Source organism: Pezoporus wallicus, unplaced genomic scaffold (assembly GCF_028554395.1).
Source record: "Pezoporus wallicus isolate ANWC-B61680 ecotype Strahan unplaced genomic scaffold, APGP_CSIRO_Pwel_v1 contig_10507, whole genome shotgun sequence".
In the NCBI taxonomy this organism is placed as follows: domain Eukaryota; kingdom Metazoa; phylum Chordata; class Aves; order Psittaciformes; family Psittacidae; genus Pezoporus; species Pezoporus wallicus.
In genome coordinates this window covers 41188-60461 of record NW_026636271.1, presented here as the reverse complement: position 1 = coordinate 60461, position 19274 = coordinate 41188, and the positions used below count along the sequence as shown (strand labels likewise).

At 69.4% G+C, this 19274-nt stretch overlaps 4 protein-coding genes across 4 annotated transcripts; 1 reads left to right on the top strand and 3 right to left on the bottom strand.

The window, feature by feature from the left end:
- Window positions 1–1017: 1017 nt before the first annotated feature.
- On the bottom strand, window positions 1018–8540 carry WDR54 (WD repeat domain 54). Its single transcript, XM_057399881.1, has 10 exons — window positions 8451–8540; window positions 7567–7789; window positions 6449–6511; window positions 5679–5745; window positions 5051–5107; window positions 4276–4403; window positions 3085–3185; window positions 2854–3016; window positions 1758–1832; window positions 1018–1214 (listed from the first exon to the last, which is right to left on the bottom strand). The coding sequence occupies exons 1-10, from the start codon at window positions 8468–8470 to the stop codon at window positions 1083–1085; spliced, it is 1029 nt and encodes a 342-aa protein (XP_057255864.1). The 5' UTR covers window positions 8471–8540; the 3' UTR covers window positions 1018–1082.
- Window positions 8541–8782: 242 nt separating this feature from the next.
- LOC130594160 (DNA-directed RNA polymerase II subunit RPB1) lies at window positions 8783–9567 on the bottom strand (the record flags this gene model as incomplete). Its single annotated transcript, XM_057399883.1, has 3 exons — window positions 8783–8912; window positions 9164–9306; window positions 9448–9567. Coding segments are annotated over 3 exons (393 nt in total), but the record flags the coding sequence as incomplete, so codon positions are not given.
- A 2656-nt stretch (window positions 9568–12223) lies between these two features.
- LOC130594157 (retinol dehydrogenase 12-like) lies at window positions 12224–14609 on the top strand. Its single transcript, XM_057399880.1, has 6 exons — window positions 12224–12387; window positions 13006–13245; window positions 13321–13410; window positions 13484–13672; window positions 14193–14299; window positions 14385–14609. Exons 1-6 carry the CDS (start codon window positions 12231–12233, stop codon window positions 14577–14579), a joined length of 978 nt encoding a protein of 325 aa, XP_057255863.1. The 5' UTR covers window positions 12224–12230; the 3' UTR covers window positions 14580–14609.
- Window positions 14610–14753: 144 nt separating this feature from the next.
- Window positions 14754–17904, bottom strand: LOC130594163 (uncharacterized). The gene is made up of 4 exons (XM_057399886.1): window positions 17859–17904; window positions 16721–16875; window positions 16473–16639; window positions 14754–16145 (listed from the first exon to the last, which is right to left on the bottom strand). Exons 2-4 carry the CDS (start codon window positions 16869–16871, stop codon window positions 14853–14855), a joined length of 1611 nt encoding a protein of 536 aa, XP_057255869.1. The 5' UTR covers window positions 16872–16875; window positions 17859–17904; the 3' UTR covers window positions 14754–14852.
- Between the last annotated feature and the right edge of the window lie 1370 nt (window positions 17905–19274).

Genomic DNA, 19274 nt, shown 5'->3' with positions numbered 1-19274 from the left:
CCGGGTCACCCCACGGTGCCATCCCCCCCCCCAGCCGCAGGAAGGACTGACACGGGGCAGCTTCATTCGGGTGTATTTATCGTAGTGGGGGCACCCAGAGAGGAGTGGGGGGTCCTGACCCATAGCTGGGGGGGAAGAGCACTATGGGGGTGCAGCTCATGGGGGGGGTTGGGGGTACATGGAGTGGGGTGTGTGCCCCATAGCCTCGGGTAGCGTGGGGGGAGCTGGGCCCCCGGCTGCAGCCGCAGCGGGGCAGGAGGGGCCATGTGGGGAGCTCCCCCCCCCCCCCCCGCCAAGGGCTGCGCTGGCCCCGCGGCACCCCCAGAGCCCCCCCAGGCCCTGGGAGCGGAGCCGGAGGCTGCGCTGGTCCCTGGGGCCACATCGGGTTCCATTGCTGGGACACGGCATTCCCATGGGAAGCGCCCGGGGGGGCAGGAGCAGCCCCTGCGCCCACCGCAGCCCGGCCGGGCAATGGGGTGCAGGGGGAGCCCCGGCGGACGCGGTGGCAGCAGCGGGGCCGGGGCCGGTCCCGGGGGGCGGCAGCGAGCACGGAGCCGCTGGCCCGGTGCAGAGCAGCTGCGGCCCCGCACATGCGGCCGGGGCTGAGCCCTCCCCGCGTCCCCACGGAGCGGAACCGGCTCCTGCTCGCCCCGGGGCAGGGCGGCCCCGCGGAGCTGCACCCACGGGTGGGACGTGGCCGGCGGCGCTCCCGGCCCCCAGCACCGGTTGGGCCGGGCTCGGATCCCGGTGGAACCGGAGCTGGGAAGAGCGGAGCCGGTTCTGCTCCCAGCCCCGCCGCTGCCTCGCCCCCGGAGGGCTGGGGGGTGGGAGGATGATGTGGGGCTGAGCGGCTTGATGTGGGGCTCAGCACTCAGCACCCCAAGCGCGAGCTCCCTGCTCACAGCGAGGGTGGGGTGAGGCTGGGAGCGAGGGAATCGTGGCCCAGTTCCACCTTCACCCGCATTCCCATCATTGGGACCCATGGAGCAGAAGGCGGGGGTCAGAGCTGCCCCCTGCTTACGGAGCCTCAGTGCCGCCGGTCCCGGTGCATCCCGGCTCTCCTGCCCCCCCCCAGGCGCGCTCTAGGCCCGGCTGTAGCGGAAGATCTCGCTCAGGTCGTAGCCGGTGACGGCGAAGGAGTTTCCCTCGGGATCGCAGAAGCGGGCGCCGCAGACCTGGGTGTCGGGAACGCGCTCGGCGTGACAGTGCTGGATCTGCGGGACAGGACACGGGAGGGGGCACCGGAGCACCCGGGAATGGCCTGACTGCAGCACGGGGGGAACAGAGGCTGGAACGTGAGCCATGGCTTGAGCTCCGCAGTGCGGGAGCAGGAGGATCGTATCCCAGCCTGGTTTGGGTTGAAGGGACCTTAAAGCTCCTCCAGCCCCATCCCCTGCCACGGGCAGGGACCCCTTCCACTGGAGCAGCTTGCTCCAAGCCCCTGCGTCCAACCTGGCCTTGAGCACTGCCAGGGATGGGGCAGCCACAGCTTCTCCATTCAACCCATTCCCATGTTCCACCACCCTCTTTGTATCCCATCCAACCCTTCCCTATTCCAGTTGGAAGCCATTACACCTGATCTCATCCCTCTATCCCTTGTCCCAAGCCCCTCTCCAGGTTTCTCATGGCCCCTTCAGGCACTGGAGCTGCTCTCAGGTCTCCCCTTCACGCAGCAGAGGGGCAGGATCCCCTCCCTGAGCTGCTGCTCACACTCTGGGGTGCGCCCAGCACACTGGGGTTCTCCTCACCCAACTCACCTCAACATCATCGGTGTCCGGGTTCCTGCTGAGCTTCCAGACGTGAACAAAGGAATCCTCCGCACCCGAGAGCAGCTGCAGAGGGAACAGGACAGAGGCTGTGGGGACCGGTGGTCCGGGGGGGGCACTGAGATGGCAGTGCCAGGGAGCAGCCCCTGCATGGCCACTGCAGGCTGCATGCTTTGGGATGGTGGGATGCAGGCGGGATGCAGGTGGGATGCAGGTCAGGATGCAGGCGGGATGCTGGTGGGATGCAGGCAGGATGTAGGTCAGGATGCAGTGTAGGATTCAGGGTGGGATGCAGATGAGGATACAGTGTGGAATGGAGGGTGGGATACAGATGAGGATGCAGTGTGGGATGGAGGGTGGGATGCAGGGCAGGATGCAGTGTGGGATGGAGGGTGGGATGCAGGGCAGGATGCAGGTGGGATGCAGGGCGGGATGCAGGGCGGGATGCAGATGAGGATGCAGTGTGGGATGCAGGTCAGGATGCAGGGTGGGATGCAGATGAGGATGCAGCGTGGGATGCGGGTCAGGATGCAGGGTGGGATGCAGACAAGGATGCAGGGTGGGATGCAGACAAGGATGCAGGTGGGATGCAGATGAGGATGCAGGGTGGGATGCAGACGAGGATGCAGTGTGGGATGCAGGGTGGGATGCAGGTCAGGATGCAGGGTGGGATGCAGACAAGAATGCAGGGTGGGATGCAGGTCAGGATGCAGGGTGGGATGCAGACAAGGATGCATGTGGGATGCAGACGAGGATGCAGGGTGGGATGCAGACAAGGATGCAGGTGGGATGCAGAGGATGCAGGGTGGGACGCAGACAAGGATGCAGGGTGGGATGCAGATGAGGATGCAGGTGGGATGCAGATGAGGATGCAGTGTGGGATGCAGGTGGGATGCAGACGAGGATGCAGGGTGGGATGCAGGTGGGATGCAGACAAGGATGCAGTGTGGGATGGAGGGTGGGATGCAGACAAGGATGCAGTGTGGGATGGAGGGTGGGATGCAGACGAGGATGCAGGGTGGGATGCAGGTGGGATGCAGACAAGGATGCAGGTGGGATGCCGGGACACCCCTGCTCCCAGCTGTACCTTCCCTGTCTCCGGTGCCAGGTCCAGCGCATTGATCCACCGCGCGTGCGCGTTGACCTGTGCGCGCAGCCGCCCGCTCGCCGCCTCGTACAGCCGGATCTGCCCATTCCCGAAGCCAGCGGCCACCGTCCCGTGCCACAGCGCCACGGAGGAGCAGGTACAGCTGGGAACGGGACAGGGTCACCCCTGTGCAGCCCCACGGCTCCCCCCCATCATCGCCCCGGGGCTCACCCACAGGCCGGGACCTTGCTGACCAGCCTGAACTCCTCGCCCGTGCTCCACACACACAGGGTCCCGGCGTCGTCGGCGCTCACCAGGTCTCCAGCGCCGTCCTGCAGGGCAGAGCCGGGTCAGGGTCAGCATCAGCACAAGGTGCTCCCTGCCCCATTGCTGCAGGGCACAGCCAGGCCCAGGGTAGGGTTTAACCGCTCCCCGTTTAACCAGGGAGCAGGGCTGGCACCGGAGCCTCCGCCTGAACACGCTCGCGTTGGGCAACGCCGATGAGGCACGGGCTGGCTTTCGAGGAAGACTCACAGCGTCCCTGCCTGCGCTCCCGCTCCGCACCCGCGCCTCCAGGCACCGGAATTCCCATGCCGGGGCCTGTCCTTGCCCCGTGGGAAGCGTTAACAACGGAGCAAGGGCTGGGAGGGGCGGGCGGATGGAACAGGACCTGGGTCCTGCACGAGGGCAAGGACCGGCCCTGGGTGGGGACAGCCCCAGCACGAAGCCAGGCTGGGGAACACCGGATGGAGCAGCTCTGGGAGCCCTCAGAGCAGCTCCAGTGCCTGAAGGGGCTGCAGGAAACCTGGAGAGGGGCTTGGACCAAGGGCCTGTAGGGCCAGGCCAAGGGGAATGGCTTTAACCTGCCCGAGGGGAGACTGAGCTGAGCTCTTAGGCAGAAGCTCTTCCCTGTGAGGGTGCTGAGGCGCTGGCACAGGGTGCCCAGAGAAGCTGTGGCTGCCCCATCCCTGGCAGTGTTCAAGGCCAGGTCGGAAGTTAAATGGAGCTGTAAGAGGGTGCAAGGACGTGGCCTCGCTGAGGAAGGGGTCAATGATGAGGAACCCAATTGGTGCATCTGAGAGGTGGCAGAAGAGGCTGCCCTGCGGGGAGCTCCGTCCCGGTGCTGGACCACACTTCAACAGCTCTTCCCATGCTCCAGCACTGGGCCTTATGGATCCCAATGGATCCCGGGATCCCCTGAGCTGGCAGCAAGACTGTGAGGGATCAGCTCCCTTGGGCTGAGCCTCACAAGCAGGGGAACAGGGAACCGAGGTGCTTGGGCAGCAGAGCCCAGCTCAGCACCGACGGGGACGGGAACACGGGCACAGCTGTGGGTGGCTGCTCCAGGAGTGGGACCCCTCGTGCAGACACCCACAAACCCAGCGCTGCTGAAGCCCCCCCACCAGAGCCCCCAGGACCTACCGGGGCCTGGCCCTGCTCTGCCGCGATGTCGGTGACGGCGGCTCCGTGCTGCTCCAGGACCTCGCTCAGCGCCACGTTGGTGCCTTTGGGGGGGATGTCAAACACCAGCACCAGCCCCGAGGATGTCCCTGTGGCACCGGGGCGGGGGACACACACACATCACTGCCAGCACCACCCCTCGGCTGCGCCAACAGGCACCACGGGCACCAAACCTCCTCCTGCCCTTCCCTATGGACACCAGGCAACCCTGCATCCTTCCCTATGGACACCCAGCAACCCTGCATCCTTGCCTATGGACACCCAGCAACCCTGCATCCTTGCCTATGGACACCCAGCAACCCTGCATCCTTGCCTATGGACACCCAGCAACCCTGCATCCTTCCCTATGGACACCCAGCAACCCTGCATCCTTCCCTATGGACACCCAGCAACCCTGCATCCTTCCCTATGGACACCCAGCAACACTCCATCCTTCCCTATGGACACCCAGCAGCCCTGCATCCTTCCCTATGGACACCCAGCAACCCTGCATCCTTCCCTATGGACACCCAGCAACCCTGCATCCTTCCCTATGGACACCCAGCAACACTCCATCCTTCCCTATGGACACCCAGCAACCCTGCATCCTTCCCTATGGACACCCAGCAACCCTGCATCCTTCCCTATGGACACCCAGCAACCCTGCATCCTTCCCTATGGACACCCAACCTCCTCCTGTCCTTCCCTATGGCTCCCTCTCTGCCTTCCCTCCCATCCTTCCCTGTGCTCCACTCACCCACGCAGATGAAGCGCTCTCCTGCCGCAGCGATCCCACGGGCAAACACGGCTTGTGCTGCAAGGAAACCGGGAGCCGGTCACACCGGGAGCTGGTTGCACTGGGGGCACTGGGAACCAGTCACACCGGGGGACCAGGAGCCGGTCACAGGGAGCACTGGGAGCTGGTCACACTGGGAACCAGTCACACCAGGGGACCAGGAGCCGGTCACACCGGGGGCACTGGGAGCCAGTCACACCAGGGGCATCAGGAGCCGGTCACAGGGGGCACTGGGAGCTGGTCACACTGGGAACCAGTCACACAGGGGGCACCAGGAGCCAGTCACACTGGGTGCATTTGGAGCCGGTCACACTGGGGCACTGGGAGCCAGTCACAGGGGGCACTGGGAGCTGGTAACACTGGGAGCCGGTCACACCGGGGCACCAGGAGCCGGTCACACAGGGGCACCGGGAGCCAGTCACAGGGGGCACTGGGAGCTGGTCACATCGGGGGCACCGGGAGCCGGTCACAGGGGGCACTGGGAGCTGGTCACAGGGGGCACCGGGAGCCGGTCACAGGGGGCACTGGGAGCCGGTCACACAGGGACCCCCTGGGTGCATGGAAGGGCTGGGCCCCGCCGTGGCGTTACCAGGAGGCTGCTCCGCGGCGTCCAGCGCGTGCCAGTAAACCAGGACGGAGCCGTCGGCCTCGTACATCTGCAGAGGAACAGGGCCAGGGTGAGGGCGAGAGCTGCGGGGGGGTCACCGGGGCCGGTGTGGTCCCTGCTGCACACAGCGATGGGGACGGGGGGGGGCTGGAGGGAAGGGCCACAAAGGTATCCAAGGGCTGGGCAGTGAGCAAGGAAAGGCTGAGAGAGCTGGGACTGCCCAGCTGGAAAGAGAAGGCTCAGGGAGAGCTGATCCCATGTGCCTGCAGTTAAAGGGCTACAGAGAAGATGAGGACTCCCTTTGGACAAGAAATGCCATGGGAAAGCCGAGGGGTGATGGGCACAAGTTACTGCTGGGGAAATTCCAACTGGACACAAGAGGGAAACCTTTCCCAGTGAGAACAACCAGAGACTGGAATGATCTCCCCAGGAAAAGCGGTGGATTCCTAACGCTGGCACTGTTAACACCGGGCTGCACAGGGTGCTGGGACACCCAGTCCGGTCATGCTGTGCCTGGAAAGGCTGGAACAGGCGATCCCTGAGCTCCCTCCTAAGATGGGATTTTGGATTCTATGATTCCTTTACGGCTTCGGGCCCAACCACTGCCCCAGGAGGTCCCCAAGAGACGGTGACAGCCCCAGACACGCAGCGGGACCCAGGAGGGCCCCAGGAGCCTCCCTCCCTCCCCCCAGCGATCTCATCCTCAGTGGTGTGAGGAATTCCCTCCTCCCCGTCCACGGACACCACCTCACCTGGATCCCCTTCTGGGAAGTCAGCACCAGCAGCACCCGCGAGGGCAGAACGCACCAGGATGCCTGTGGGGACAGGGCTCAGGGGGACAGGGCTCAGCGGGGACAGGGCTCAGCGGGGACAGGGCTCAGGGGGACAGGGCTCAGGGGGACAGGGCTCAGGGGGACAGGGCTCAGCGGGGACAGGGCTCAGCGGGGACAGGGCTCAGGGGGACAGGGCTCAGCGGGGACAGGGCTCAGCGGGGACAGGGCTCAGGGGGGACAGGGCTCAGCGGGGACAGGGCTCAGGGGGACAGGGCGGGGGACAGGGCTCAGGGGGGACAGGGCTCAGGGGGACAGGGCTCAGGGGGACAGGGCTCAGGGGGGACAGGGCTCAGTGGGGACAGGGCTCAGTGGGGACAGGGCTCAGCGGGGACAGGGCTCAGCGGGGACAGGGCTCAGCGGGGACAGGGCTCAGGGGGACAGGGCTCAGCGGGGACAGGGCTCAGCAGGGCTCAGGGGGACAGGGGGGACAGGGCTCAGGGGGACAGGGCTCAGGGGGACAGGGCTCACAGGGCTCAGGGGGACAGGGCTCAGGGGGACAGGGCTCAGCGGGGACAGGGCTCAGGGGGACAGGGCTCAGGGGGACAGGGCTCAGGGGGACAGGGCTCAGGGGGACAGGGCTCAGGGGGGACAGGGCTCAGGGGGACAGGGCTCAGGGGGACAGGGCTCAGCGGGGACAGGGCTCAGCGGGGACAGGGCTCAGGGGGACAGGGCTCAGGGGGACAGGGCTCAGCGGGGACAGGGCTCAGCGGGGACAGGGCTCAGGGGGACAGGGCTCAGGGGGACAGGGCTCAGCGGGAGCCGGGCAGGGGCACGGGGTGGGGGGCACGGGGAGGTGGAAATAGGGCAGGGGACACAGGGAGGGGGACACAGAGCGGAGGACACGGGGCAGGGGGACACGGGGCAGGGGGACACGGGGCAGGGGGCACGGAGCGGAGCACGGGGCAGGGGGACACGGGGCAGGGGGACACGGGGCAGGGGGCACGGGGCAGGGGGACACGGGGCAGGGGGCACGGAGCGGAGCACGGGGCAGAGCCCTCCTCCCGTTGCCAGCCCAGCGGTGGCCGCAGACCCCGTACCTGGGTGAGCAGCGCGGCGCTGAGGCCGCTGCCGGGCTCCCGGGCCGGGAGCTGCCGGTGGGAGAGGCCGAGGCCGGCGGCGGCGGCGCTGAGGAGGCTGAGGCTGTGCCCGTGCACGGCGCTGAAGCGCTGGAGCTGCGGCGCGGGCGGGCGGAGCACGCTGAGGTTGTTGTAGAGCGCGGCGCTGCTGCCGGGCAGCGGCAGGCTCTGCTCCCGCCGGTACCTGCAGCGGGCACCGCCAGCTCCGGCCAACGGGCTCCTGCCGAGCCGAGCCGGCCCCGCCGCAGACCGGGCTCCCCCCAACCCCGGGCTCCCCGCTCCCGGCCCGGGCTCTTCCCTGAGAGGCCCCGTTCCCGGTTCCCTCCCGCGCTCCCCGTTCCCGTCCCTACCCCGCATTCCCCACCAGGATCCCCCTTCCTGTACCCGGCCCTGGTCTCTTTCCCCGGTCTCGGCCCCGCTTCCCCGCTCCCGGCCCGGTTCCCATCACCGGTTCCCCACGTCCCCACTCCGCGGTTCCCCGTTACCGGCCACGTTCCCGGCTTCCCCTTCCCCGGGTTCCCCGCTCCCGTTCCTGGCTCCCTACCGGAACCCTCGTTCCGGGTTCCCCTCCGGGGTCCCCCGTTCCTGTATTCCCCGTTCCCGTATTCCCTGTCCCCTTTCCCGGTTCTCCTCCGGGACCCCCCGTTCCCGTATTCCCCGTTCCCGTTCCGGGTTCCCCTCCGGGACTCCCCGTTGCTGTTCCCATAGTCCCTGTCTCCTTTCCCGGTTCCCCTCCGGGACCCCCCGTTCCCGTTCCCGGTTCCCCTCCGGGACCCCCCGTCCCCGTCCCCGTCCCCGTCCCCGTTCCCGTTCCCATTCCCGTTCCCGTTCCCGTCCCCGCTCACTCGGTGACGGCCGCAGCCATGGAGACGGCGACGCTGCGTGATGAGGCAGAGGGCGGCGCGCCGAGGTGACGTCACCGTAGCGGTGAGCCTGGAGGCGGAGCCAGAGTTACCATGGAAACGGGGACGCGTCCGGCGGCGGGAGGGATGGGAGAGGTGGGAGGGGCCGGGAGTAACGGGGTGCAATGGGGTGCAATGGGGTGCAGTGGGGTACAATGGGGTGCAATGGGGTGCAGTGGGGTGCAATGGGGTACAATGGGGTGTGCTGGGGTACAGTGGGGTGTGCTGGAGTGTACTGGGATGTACTGGGATGTACTGGGGTGTGCTGGGTTGTGCTAGGCCATAGTGGGATGTACCGGGATGCACTGGGATGTACTGGGATGCACCGGGGTGCACCGGGATGCACTGGGATGTACCGGGGTGTACCGGGGTGTACTGGGATGCACCAGGATGTACCGGGATGCACTGGGATGCACCGGGATGCACCGGGATGTACCGGGGTGTACTGGGATGCACCGGGATGCACCAGGATGTACCGGGATGCACTGGGATGCACCGGGATGTACCGGGATGCACCAGGATGTACTGGGATGCACCGGGATGCACTGGGATGCGCTGGGATGGACTGGGATGTACCGGGATGTACCGGGATGCACTGGGATGTACCGGGATGTACCGGGATGGACTGGGATGGACTGGGATGTACCGGGATGTACCGGGATGTACTGGGTACTGGGATGCACTGGGATGTACTGGGATGTACCGGGATGTACTGGGTACTGGGATGTACTGGGATGCACTGGGTTGTACCGGGATGCACTGGGATGCACTGAGATGCACCAGGATGTACCGGGATGCACTGGGATGTACTGGGATGCACCGGGATATACTGGGTACTGGGATGTAGTGGGATGCACTGGGATGTACTGGGATTTACTGGGATGCGCTGGGATGCACTGGGATGTACCGGGATGTACTGGGATGTACTGGGATGCGCTGGGATGCGCTGGGATGCACTGGGATGCGCTGGGATGTACCGGGATGCACTGGGATGCACCGGGATGTACCGGGATGTACTGGGTACTGGGATGCCCTGGGATGCCCTGGGCCCCAGTGGCACTCACTGGGCTGCCCCCTCCGCCCCGTGTCCCCACACCCGCTCTTCCGCCCCCCCCAGAAGGCACCGTCCCGGGAGCGCGCGGCCCCGTCCCGGCCCCGCGGGGACCGGCCCCGGCCGCCGCCCGGCTCCCCCCCCGCGGGCCCGGAGCACGCGGCCCCGTGGCTGCGGCAGGAGCTGGGCAGGCAGCGGGGGGACAGCGCCGTGGGGGGGGTCCTGCGGGACCTGCTGCAGCGCGTCCTGAGCCAGTGCGGCCGCGCCAGGGCCCGGCGGGAGGTGAGAGAGCACCGGAGGGAGCGGGGAGGGCGGCGGGGCTGGGGCAGGGCTGGAGCCCGGGGAAGGGCTGAGGGACCTGGGGGGTTCAGTGTGGAGAAGAGAAGGCTCAGGGGGACCTGATGGCTCCCTACAAGTGCCTGAGAGGAGGATGGAGCCAGGAGGGGCTGGGCTCTGCTCCCAAGGAACAAGGGATGGGACAAGAGGAAACGGCCTCAAGCTGCCCCAGGGCAGGTTTAGATGGAGCTGAGGAACAATTCCTGCCCCAGAGGGTGCTCAGGCATTGGAACAGGCTGCCCAGGGCAGGGCTGCAAGGCACCGGCCCTCCAAGTGTTCACACCTCGTGGAGCCGAGGCCTCAGTGCCATGGGGCAGTGCTGGGGAACAGTGGGACTTGGGCAGCTTAAAGGGCTTTTCCAACCTGGCTGATTCCATGGCTCCATGGTTCTGTGGTTCCCTGGTTTCCTGCATCCATGATTCAATGGTTCCCTGGCTCCCTGGATCCATGGTTCACTGGTTGCATGGCTCCATGATTGTATGGCTCCCTGGTTCCTTGGCTCCATGATCCAATGGTTCCCTGGTTCCTTGGCTCCATGATTCAATGGTTCCCTAGCTCCCTGCCTCCTTGGATCCATGGTTCCCTGGCTCCCTGGTTCCATGTTTCCCTGGTGCCATGGCTGCCTGGTTCCATGTTTCCCTGGTTCCATGGCTCCCTGGTTCCATGTTTCCCTGGTGCCATGGCTCCTTGGTTCCCTGGCTCCCTGGTTCCATGGCTCCCTGGTTCCATGTTTCCCTGGTTCCATGGCTCCCTGGATCCGTGGCTCCCTGGATCCGTGGTTCCCTGGTTCTTTGGCTCCCTGGATCCGTGGCTCCCTGGATCCGTGGTTCCCTGGTTCCTTGGCTCCATGATTCAATGGCTCCCTGGCTCCGGGGGCTCACCACGGTTCTGCCGGCAGCGGGTGCCCTTCACCGTGGGCCACGTGCGGGACGTGCTGCTGCACATGGCCCAGTGGCGCTTCCCGCTGCGGGACGAGGGGACCCTGGATCCCGAGGGAGAGGACGAGGAGCCCCAGCCCTGCACCAGCGACTCCTGGGCGGAGGGCGCCGTGCCCGTGCTGAGCACCCGGTGCTGCCCCGGCGAGGTGAGACACGCGAAGGGCCCCATCCAGGGACCCCCCGGCTGCTCTCGTCCCCCAGACCGAGGGCTCTGCTCCATGGGGCTGCCCGGGGGGTGCTGGGTGCTGCTGGGGGGTTCCTTACCCCACGAGCAGCAGCACCGTCGGCACCCACAGCGCACCCCAGCTCCCCCTCCGCCCCCAGGTCTCTGACCCATGCCCCCCGCTCCCGGTTGGGCAGCAGGACCCCGATGAGGTGGCGGACGCTGGATCCTCCCCGGTGGAGACCCCGTTCCCGGGTGATGCCTCCGGCGGCAGTGACACCGCGCCGGGGCCGCCCCCGCCCCCGCCGGAGCCGCCGCAGGACGAGGCGGCCTCCGGTCCCCGGTTCCTCGAGGGCAAATCAGCCCGTGCCCAAGCGCCGGTGCCGCGGGCAGCCCCGCTCCGCCCGGCCAGGCCACCCGCGCCACCGGAACCACCGGGGCCGGACCGGCCGCCCCGGCCCTGCGGCGGCGAGGAGGGGAGCGCCGCGCTCAGCGGCCACAAGCCGCGGCTGCCGCCGCTCTCCCGCAGCAGCGTCTTCTCGCTATGGTCAGCGAGGGCTCCGTGCGGCAGCGTCCCGAGGCGGGGCGGCTCCGGCTCCGTGCTGGCGGTCCCGGGGCCGTGTCCCGGCCGGCGGCCCGAGCGCTGGATCCGGCCGCACGTGGAGGTGCTGGAGCCCGGAGCCGGGCGGCGCAGCCGGGGCCCGGTCCCTGCGGCGGGGTCGCAGCCCCAGCCCGCGGCGGCTGAGTCCCGGCCGCCCCCCGGCGCCGCTCCGCGCCCGCTGGGCTCCCTGCTGGACCCGGCCCGGCTGGCGCCCGGCGTCTCCGTGCGCTGGGGCGGCTCCGTGCGGCGCGGGGGGCACGGGGAGCGGGAGCAGGAGCAGGAGGAGCCGGGGGAGCTGAGACCCGTCTGCCCCAGCGAGCCCCCCGCCGTCATCGCGGCCGGGCGGGTGACGGGCGAGCAGTGAGCGCCGTGCTGCAGGCACCCAATAAACCAAAGGCGTTGGTGTCACCCGGCTCCTGCGTCCTGGTGAAGAGCAGCCCCGCGGCCACGGGGATGGCCCGTTTGGTCCCTGCACCCAAAGCCACCGCGGCCGGTGAGGCCGAGCCACCACGGGGCCCTTCGCCGGCTCTGCAGGGCTCCGGCTGCAAAACCGCCGCGGATTTGCCTCTGAAGAGCCACAGTTTGGTGCGGCGCCGGGCAAAGGTCCCCGGCCGGACTCTGCCCTCCCCCGGCCATGGAGGTGCCGAGCGCCTGCCGCCACCCGAGCTGGTTCCTGCTCACGCTGCTCCTGGGGCTGCTGCTCTGGGCGCGGAGGAGACGCGTGTGGGACCCCCGGCAGTGCCCCACGGACCTGAGCGGCAGGACCGTCATTGTCACCGGGGCCAACAGCGGTGAGCTGGGACCGGCGGGGCAGCGGGACGTGCCTGCAGGGCTGGGTTCCCCACGGCCTTGGGACCCTCCTTGCACAGCTGCAGCTGGTGGCAGCGCCCCATTGCCCTGGGATGGGAAGGGGCTGAGGCAAGGGTGATGGCAAGACGGCACCGTGCTGTGGGGGGCACACAGGGTCCCTTTCTCCAGCCGCGGCCCCGCAGCCCTTGCTTGGTGCATGCGGCTGCAGGAGTGGCCGGCGGTGGGTTCCCGGGCACGCACCGGTGCCATGGATGTCCCCTGCACCGCGCTGGCCGCCGGCTGCTGCACAACGGGGACGGGGTCCCGGTGCCCTCAGCCCGGGAGCAGTTCGGTGCGCTCTGGGCAGCGCCTGCCCGGCCTCTGGGGCCAGTTAATGGCTGGTAGCCACGGTCACCGTGCTGCTGGGGCGTGCACGTGCGCACCGGGGATCGGCGCTGGCACAGCCGTGGCAGTGGGACCTGTGGGGAAGGGGGGTCCTCTCACATGCAAGGCACGCGTGGGGTCCCCGTCCATGGCCCTGCCCGGAAGCAGGGAACGGGGCCATGGACCCTGGCCCCCGCTCCACGGGGATGAGCCGGTGCCGGCTCCGTGTGCCGCAGGCATCGGGAAGTGCGTGGCGCTGGAGCTGGCGCGCCGGAACGCCCGCACGATCCTGGCGTGCCGGAGCCGGGAGCGGGGCCGGGCGGCGCTGGAGGAGATCCGGGCGGCCACCGGGAACGCGGCGGTGCTGCTGCGGGAGCTGGACACGGCCTCGCTGGCCTCGGTGCGCGCCTTCGCCCGCGCCGTGCTGCGGGAGGAGCCGCGCCTGGACGTGCTGGTCCACAACGCCGGTGTCACCGGTAAGTGCCGGGGCCGCCCGCGGTGCGCGCCCAGCTCCCGGGCCCCCAGCACCCACCGCAGACGCCCCGTTCCAGGGCTGCCGTTCGCCGTCACCCCCGAGGGGCTGGAGCAAACGTTCGCCACCAACTACCTGGGCCCGTTCCTGCTCACGAACCTGCTGCTGGGTGAGCGCGGGCGCGGCCGGGACCGCGGCGCCTCGGGGACCCCCGCTCAGCGCCTGCCCTGCCCTCCCCGCAGAGCTGCTGAAGGCCTCGGCGCCCGCCCGCGTGGTGACCGTGGCTTCGTTCCGGCACCGCGCCGGCACCGCCGACAGCCGCTTCCTCACCGGGCAGCGCCGGCCCCGCGGCGGAGACGCCGCCTACAGCAGCAGCAAGCTCATGGGCGTGCTCTTCAGCACCGAGCTGGCGCGGCGCCTGCGGGGGACAGGTGGGTGCCGCCAGTGCCATGCAGTGCTGTGCCATGCGGTGCCATGCAGTGCCGCGCCATGCGGTGCCGTGCGGTGCCATGCAGTGCCGCGCCATGCGGTGCCGTGCGGTGCCATGCAGTGCTGTGCTGTGCCATGCAGTGCCGCGCCATGCGGTGCCGTGCGGTGCCATGCAGTGCTGTGCTGTGCCATGCGGTGCCGTGCCATGCCATGCAGTGCCGCGCCATGCGGTGCCGTGCAGTGCCATGCAGTGCTGTGCTGTGCCATGCAGTGCCGTGCCATGCAGCTCCACTGCCCATCCCAACCACCCTGTGCCGCTGCCCCACGCCGCAGGGGCTGCACATTGGGGTTTTGCCCTTGGAGCCCCTCCTAGGATGTGGCCGTGGTGCCAGTGCATGGGGCAGCTAGAGCCAGGCTCGGGGGTGCTGCTCTCACTGGGATGGGCACTGGATGCAGGATCAGGGTGGGAGCAGCGGGAAGGTGCTGTGGCTCCAGGGTGGTGCTGATGCCACGGCTCCACAGGGGTCACCTCCAACGCCGTGAGCCCCGGTGTGGTGAGCACCAACATCATGCACCACTTCAGCTGGGCTGTCCGGGCGCTCTTTGCCCTCATGCGCCCCTTCATGAAGGTGAGTTGGGGGCAGCACGTGCTGGGACTGCCCAGCCCACGGCCCCAGGGGGCAGCCAGGCCCCTCCTGACCCCTGCCCTGGCAGTCGGCGGCACAAGGGGCCCTCAGCACCATTTACTGCGCGGTGTCGGAGGAGGCCGCGGGCATCACGGGCAAGTACTTCAACAGCGACTGCGAGCTGGAGCTGCCCTCGGCTGCCGCCCGCGACGCCCGCCTGGCCCGGGAACTGTGGGACGAGTCCGAGCGGCTCACAGGGCTCAGCCGCGGCCCCCGGCGCTGACAGCAGTGGCTCTGCACGGGGACACCATGGCTCTGCGCGGCGCTGCACCAGCAGCTCACAGGGGCCACGCAGGCTGCGCGGCACCAAGCGCCATGGAACCAGGCGCTGCACCAGCACACCCCAGAGTGCACCAGGATGCAGCACTGCACCTCCTCCAGCCCCTTCCCAAAAGGAAGAGCAGCCACAGGGCTCCATTGTGCCAAAACAGTCACCGCGATGGTGCCGCCGTCGGCAGCACAGCTCCTTTATTAAAGGCAGGTGCCGCCGGTGCCGCTATTCCCAGGCGATGTCCAGGTCCAGGCGCTGCTTCCTCACGCGCTGCAGGAAGCCGTCGTAGTCGCGCCGGTGGACGTCGCGGCAGCGGCTCAGGTCCATGCGGCGCAGGCGGCTGTGGGAAGCCAGCAGCAAGCGCACGGTGCGGCCAGACACGTGGCTCCCGGCCAGGCTCAGCTCCTGCAGCTCCTGCAGCGGCGGCCCCGGCGCCGCCAGCACCGCCTGGAACACCGGATCCAGTGGGAAGGGGATGGCGAGCAGGCGCAGGCGCTGCAGGCGTGGCGCGTGGCGCAGCAGCGAGGTCAGTGCAGGGCTCAGCGTGGTGCCCAGCGCCAGCCCGGAGCCGGTGCCGCCAGCCAGCGTCAAGGAGAAGGTCTGGAGCTGGGGGCAGCCGCGGGGCAGGGGGTCGCTGGCACAGCGTGGTGGCTCCTCATCCGGCTCCCCGCTCTCGGTGCCGGTGTCCGGCGGGAGGTGCAGCTCGGCGCTGAAGGCCTGCAGCCCGGGGCACGCCGCCAGCACAGCCACCAGGGCCAGCCCGTCGTGGCAGCAGAAGCCGTGCAGGGTCAGGCTCTGCAGGCGCGGGCCCAGGCTCTGCAGCACCGGCACCAGCCCCGCCAGCGCCCGGCCCTCGGCACAGCCCAGCGTCAGCCGGGACAGGGAGCCCCAGCGCTGCAGCTCCGCAGTGCCGGTGCCGTCTCTCAACCACACATTGGCCTCCTCGGCCTGCGGACACATGGCCCGGACCACAGCCAGGTCAGGCTCCTCCACATCCTCCACGCGCCGCAGGGGCAGCGTGAGCCGGGCCCCCCCCGGCGTTACCCCCCGCCACCGCGCCGCCTCCTGCAGTGAGGGGAAGCCATCGGCATCCTCCGCACCATCCAGTTCCTGCTCATGCAGGAGGCGGAGGGTGTCCGGCACAGCGCCGTGCGCCAGGAACTCCAGGCACGGCAGTGCCAGCAGCAGGAAGGCCAGCGCCGAGGCCGGGGCCGTGCCGCCATCCCCTGCCAGCTCCAGGCCGCGGGCCAGCAGGACGCGCAGCGTGGGGCAGCCCCGGCGCCGGTGCAGCGGGTCGAAGGCCAGGCAGCGCAGAGCACGGGGGGCCAGGTTCCGGCAGTGCGAGACGTCGAGCTCCCGCAGGGCTCGGCAGCGGCGGCCCAGCGCCGAAAGCACGCGCTCCTCTGCCTGCGTGGCCGCCAGCACCAGGCGCTGCAGCCGCGGCAGCGCCTCCACCACCGCCTCCAGCGCTGCCGGAGAGAGCCGGCTGCAGCCACGCAGGTCCAGAGAGCTCAGGCCCTGCTGCGGCACACGAGGCTGTCAGCGCGGGTCCTCCTCATCACCTCCCATGGGGCACCCTGGGTGGTGGTGCTGGTGGTGGTGGGTACCCACAGCCCCGCTCAACCTGACCCACGGAGGGTGGGAGCCCCTTGTCCTGCCCACCCAGCCCCATGGAGTGTGGGTACCCCCAGCCCCACATAGCACAGACACCCCCAGCCCTGCTCAACCAGCCCCAGACAGCGTTGGCACCCATCACCCCACGTCTGCAGCCCCACATAGTGTGCGCACCCCATTCCCCCAGCCTCACAGAGGTTGCCCCCTGCACCGGGCAGGCCCACCCCGTACCTGGCAGCGCAGGGCGAGCAAGCGGGCGATGCCGTTGCTGGCGAGGCCGGGGCAGGGGCTGAGGCTGAGCTCCCGCAGCTGCGGCAGCAGCAGCAGGTGCAGCGCTGCCCGTGAGAGGCGCCGGCTCTCGGCCAGCACCCGCAGCAGCTCCTGCACCGCGCTTCCGGCTGCGGGGGGACAGCGGGGTCAGAGCGGGATCCCGGCCCCGCTCACCCCTCAGAACCTCCTCACCTGGCCCTGGCACTCACGGAGGTCGTTGAAGGGGCCCATAACGAAGCGGAACTGGAACTCATCCAGGTAATTGTCGCTGTAGTCCCTCACCCAGAGGCTCTGCATGTGCTGCACCAGGCTCTGCAGGCACAGGCTGCCCAGCGCCGGCACCTCCCTGCGCCTCGGCATCGGCCTGTGGGGAGAACGGGCTGGCTGGGTACGGAGCATCGTGTGCCATGGAGCTGCTCTGCTCCGGAGCCAGGCTGAGCGAGCTGGGCTGGGGCAGCCTGGAGAAGAGAAGGCTCTGGAAGGGGAGACCTGAGAGCAGCTCCAGTGCCTAAAGGGGCTGCAGGAAAGCTGGAGAGGGGCTTCTCGAACAGTGTGTAGGGATGGGGTTACTGGAGGAGGGAAGAGCTGGGGGAGATACGAGGAAGTTCTTCACTCTGAGGGTGCTGGGACACTGGAAGGGGTTGAATGGAGAAGCTGTGGCTGCCCCATCCCTGGCAGTGCTCAAGGCCAGGTTGGACACAGGGGCTTGGAGCAAGCTGCTCCAGTGGAAGGGGTCCTGGGGTTGGGACCGGAGGCACTTCAAGCTCCCGTCACCCCAAAGCCCTCCAGCCCGATCAGGAGAGCCCTTTGGGTGCCCCTGAGCTGGTTCCCACAGCCCCACCTCGGCCCCCTCCGCTGCCCGCACGGCCGAGCTGTGACCCCCCCGTGCCCGCTGCGGGCTCCCGGGCGGAGGCGCCGGGGCCGGGCTGTGCCCGGGAGGGGACCATGAGTCACCGGCCACGCGCAGGCGGTGGATGGGACCCGGGGGTGCCGGTGGGAGGGGGGACGCGAACAGCCCCCAGCGGGGGCCCGGGGCCGCGGGGGGCAGCGCGGGGACGGGGAGCGGGACCCGGGGACGGGGAGAGAACCGGGGGGGGGCAAACAGGGGTCAGCGCCCCGTGACCCGCGGACACACGGACAGGGGACGCCCCCCCGAGCCCCGGGCACGGCGGGGTCACTGGGACGGACCGGGCCCGGTTCAGCGGGAAGTTCCCGTTCGACACCGCGGAGGAGCCGCCCCCCGCGTACCGGCGGCGTCGGGACCCCCCCGAGGGACGAGACCAAGGACCGGGACCGGAACCGGACTCGGACCCGCCGAGGGCACGGGACCGGGCCGGCGGCACTTACCGGCGGCTCCGCGGCCCGTCCAGGCCCGTCCCGCTTCCTGCCCCGCCGCGCCCCGTGCTGGGGCTTCCGCCTCGCCCTCGGGCCCCACCCGGTGCCCAGGTTCATGCCCCCCCCGGCCCGGCCTCTCACCGCCGCCATTGCGGGCCTCCGCGGCTTCACTGCCCGCCCTGCGCATGCGCGCAGCGGGAGGCCCCTTCCGCCCTTCTTCCGCCCTTCTTCCGCCCTTCTTCCCCCGAGGGCTGCCTTTGGCGGTGCCTGACGCCAAGCTCGGACGACGGCGCGCCCGGGCGGGGCGGCAGCGCGGGGGCAGCCCCGAGGGCCTGCGGGGGCTTCGCCGCGACGGGTTCCGGCTGCGGGAGGCGGCGCTGGGAGCGGCCCGTGGCAGGTACCGGGGGGCCCGTGCCCGGGGGGGGGCTCGGTGTGGGCCCGTGTCCGTGTCCGTGTCCGTGTCCGTGTCCGTGTCCGTGTCCGTGTCCGTGTCCGTGTCCGGTGCGTGGGGACAGGGCCAGGGCAGGGGCGGCGCTGGATGCGGAGCGGTCCCGCCATGGGACTGTGTGAGGGGGGGGGGGGACTCCTCCGGTGGGCCCCGTTTTGGGGGGGCTGCCCCCGTGGGGAGGGGCCCGAGGGTTGGTGACGGGGTCCCGGTGCGTGCGGGGCCCCTGCGGGGCAGCAGCCGCCGTGCTCAGGGGGCCGCCATTGGGCTCTGTGCAGACAAAGCCGCTCGCGGCGCGCCCGGCTCGGGTGCTCCCGGTGATTCCCCGAGCTCCTCGGGGCGGTGCTGGAATCCCGGCGGGAATCGGCGCTGGCGTCTGCGGGGCCGGCAGGAGGAGGGACCTGCACGGAGGGAAGGGAGCGCGGTCACCGGCGCTGCCATGGGGGCTCCTGCGCCCCGCTGGGGGCCTCGGTTGGCGTCCGTCCCCCCCCGGGCTGTGCCGGTGCAGTGTTGGGGTAAGGCAGAGGTGCAGCCGAAATGCGCTTGGAAGCGAAGAGATGGGAGAAGCAGGATTTAGGAAGCACCAGGACCGCACGTGCAGTGGTTGGATGTTGGGTTGGGAATGGTTTGGTCGGGAGAAGGGGGGGACTGACTCGGCCTCTGGATAATTGATGCAGAGATGGGTGTGAATTGATGAGAGGGTGGGGTTGGGTGGGAGATGAGGAGGAATCTTCCCTGTGAGGGTGCTGAGGCGCTGGCACAGGGTGCCCAGAGGAGCTGTGGCTGCCCCATCCCTGGCAGTGCTCAAGGCCAGGTTGGACACAGGGGCTTGGAGCAAGCTGCTCCAGTGGAAGGGGTCCCTGCCCGTGGCAGGGGTTGGGGCTGGAGGAGCTTTAAGGCCCCTTCAACCCCAACCAGGCTGGGATTCCCTGATGCCCGATTTGGATACCTGGTTAATTCACCCCGCTGTGTTGTGGCTGTTG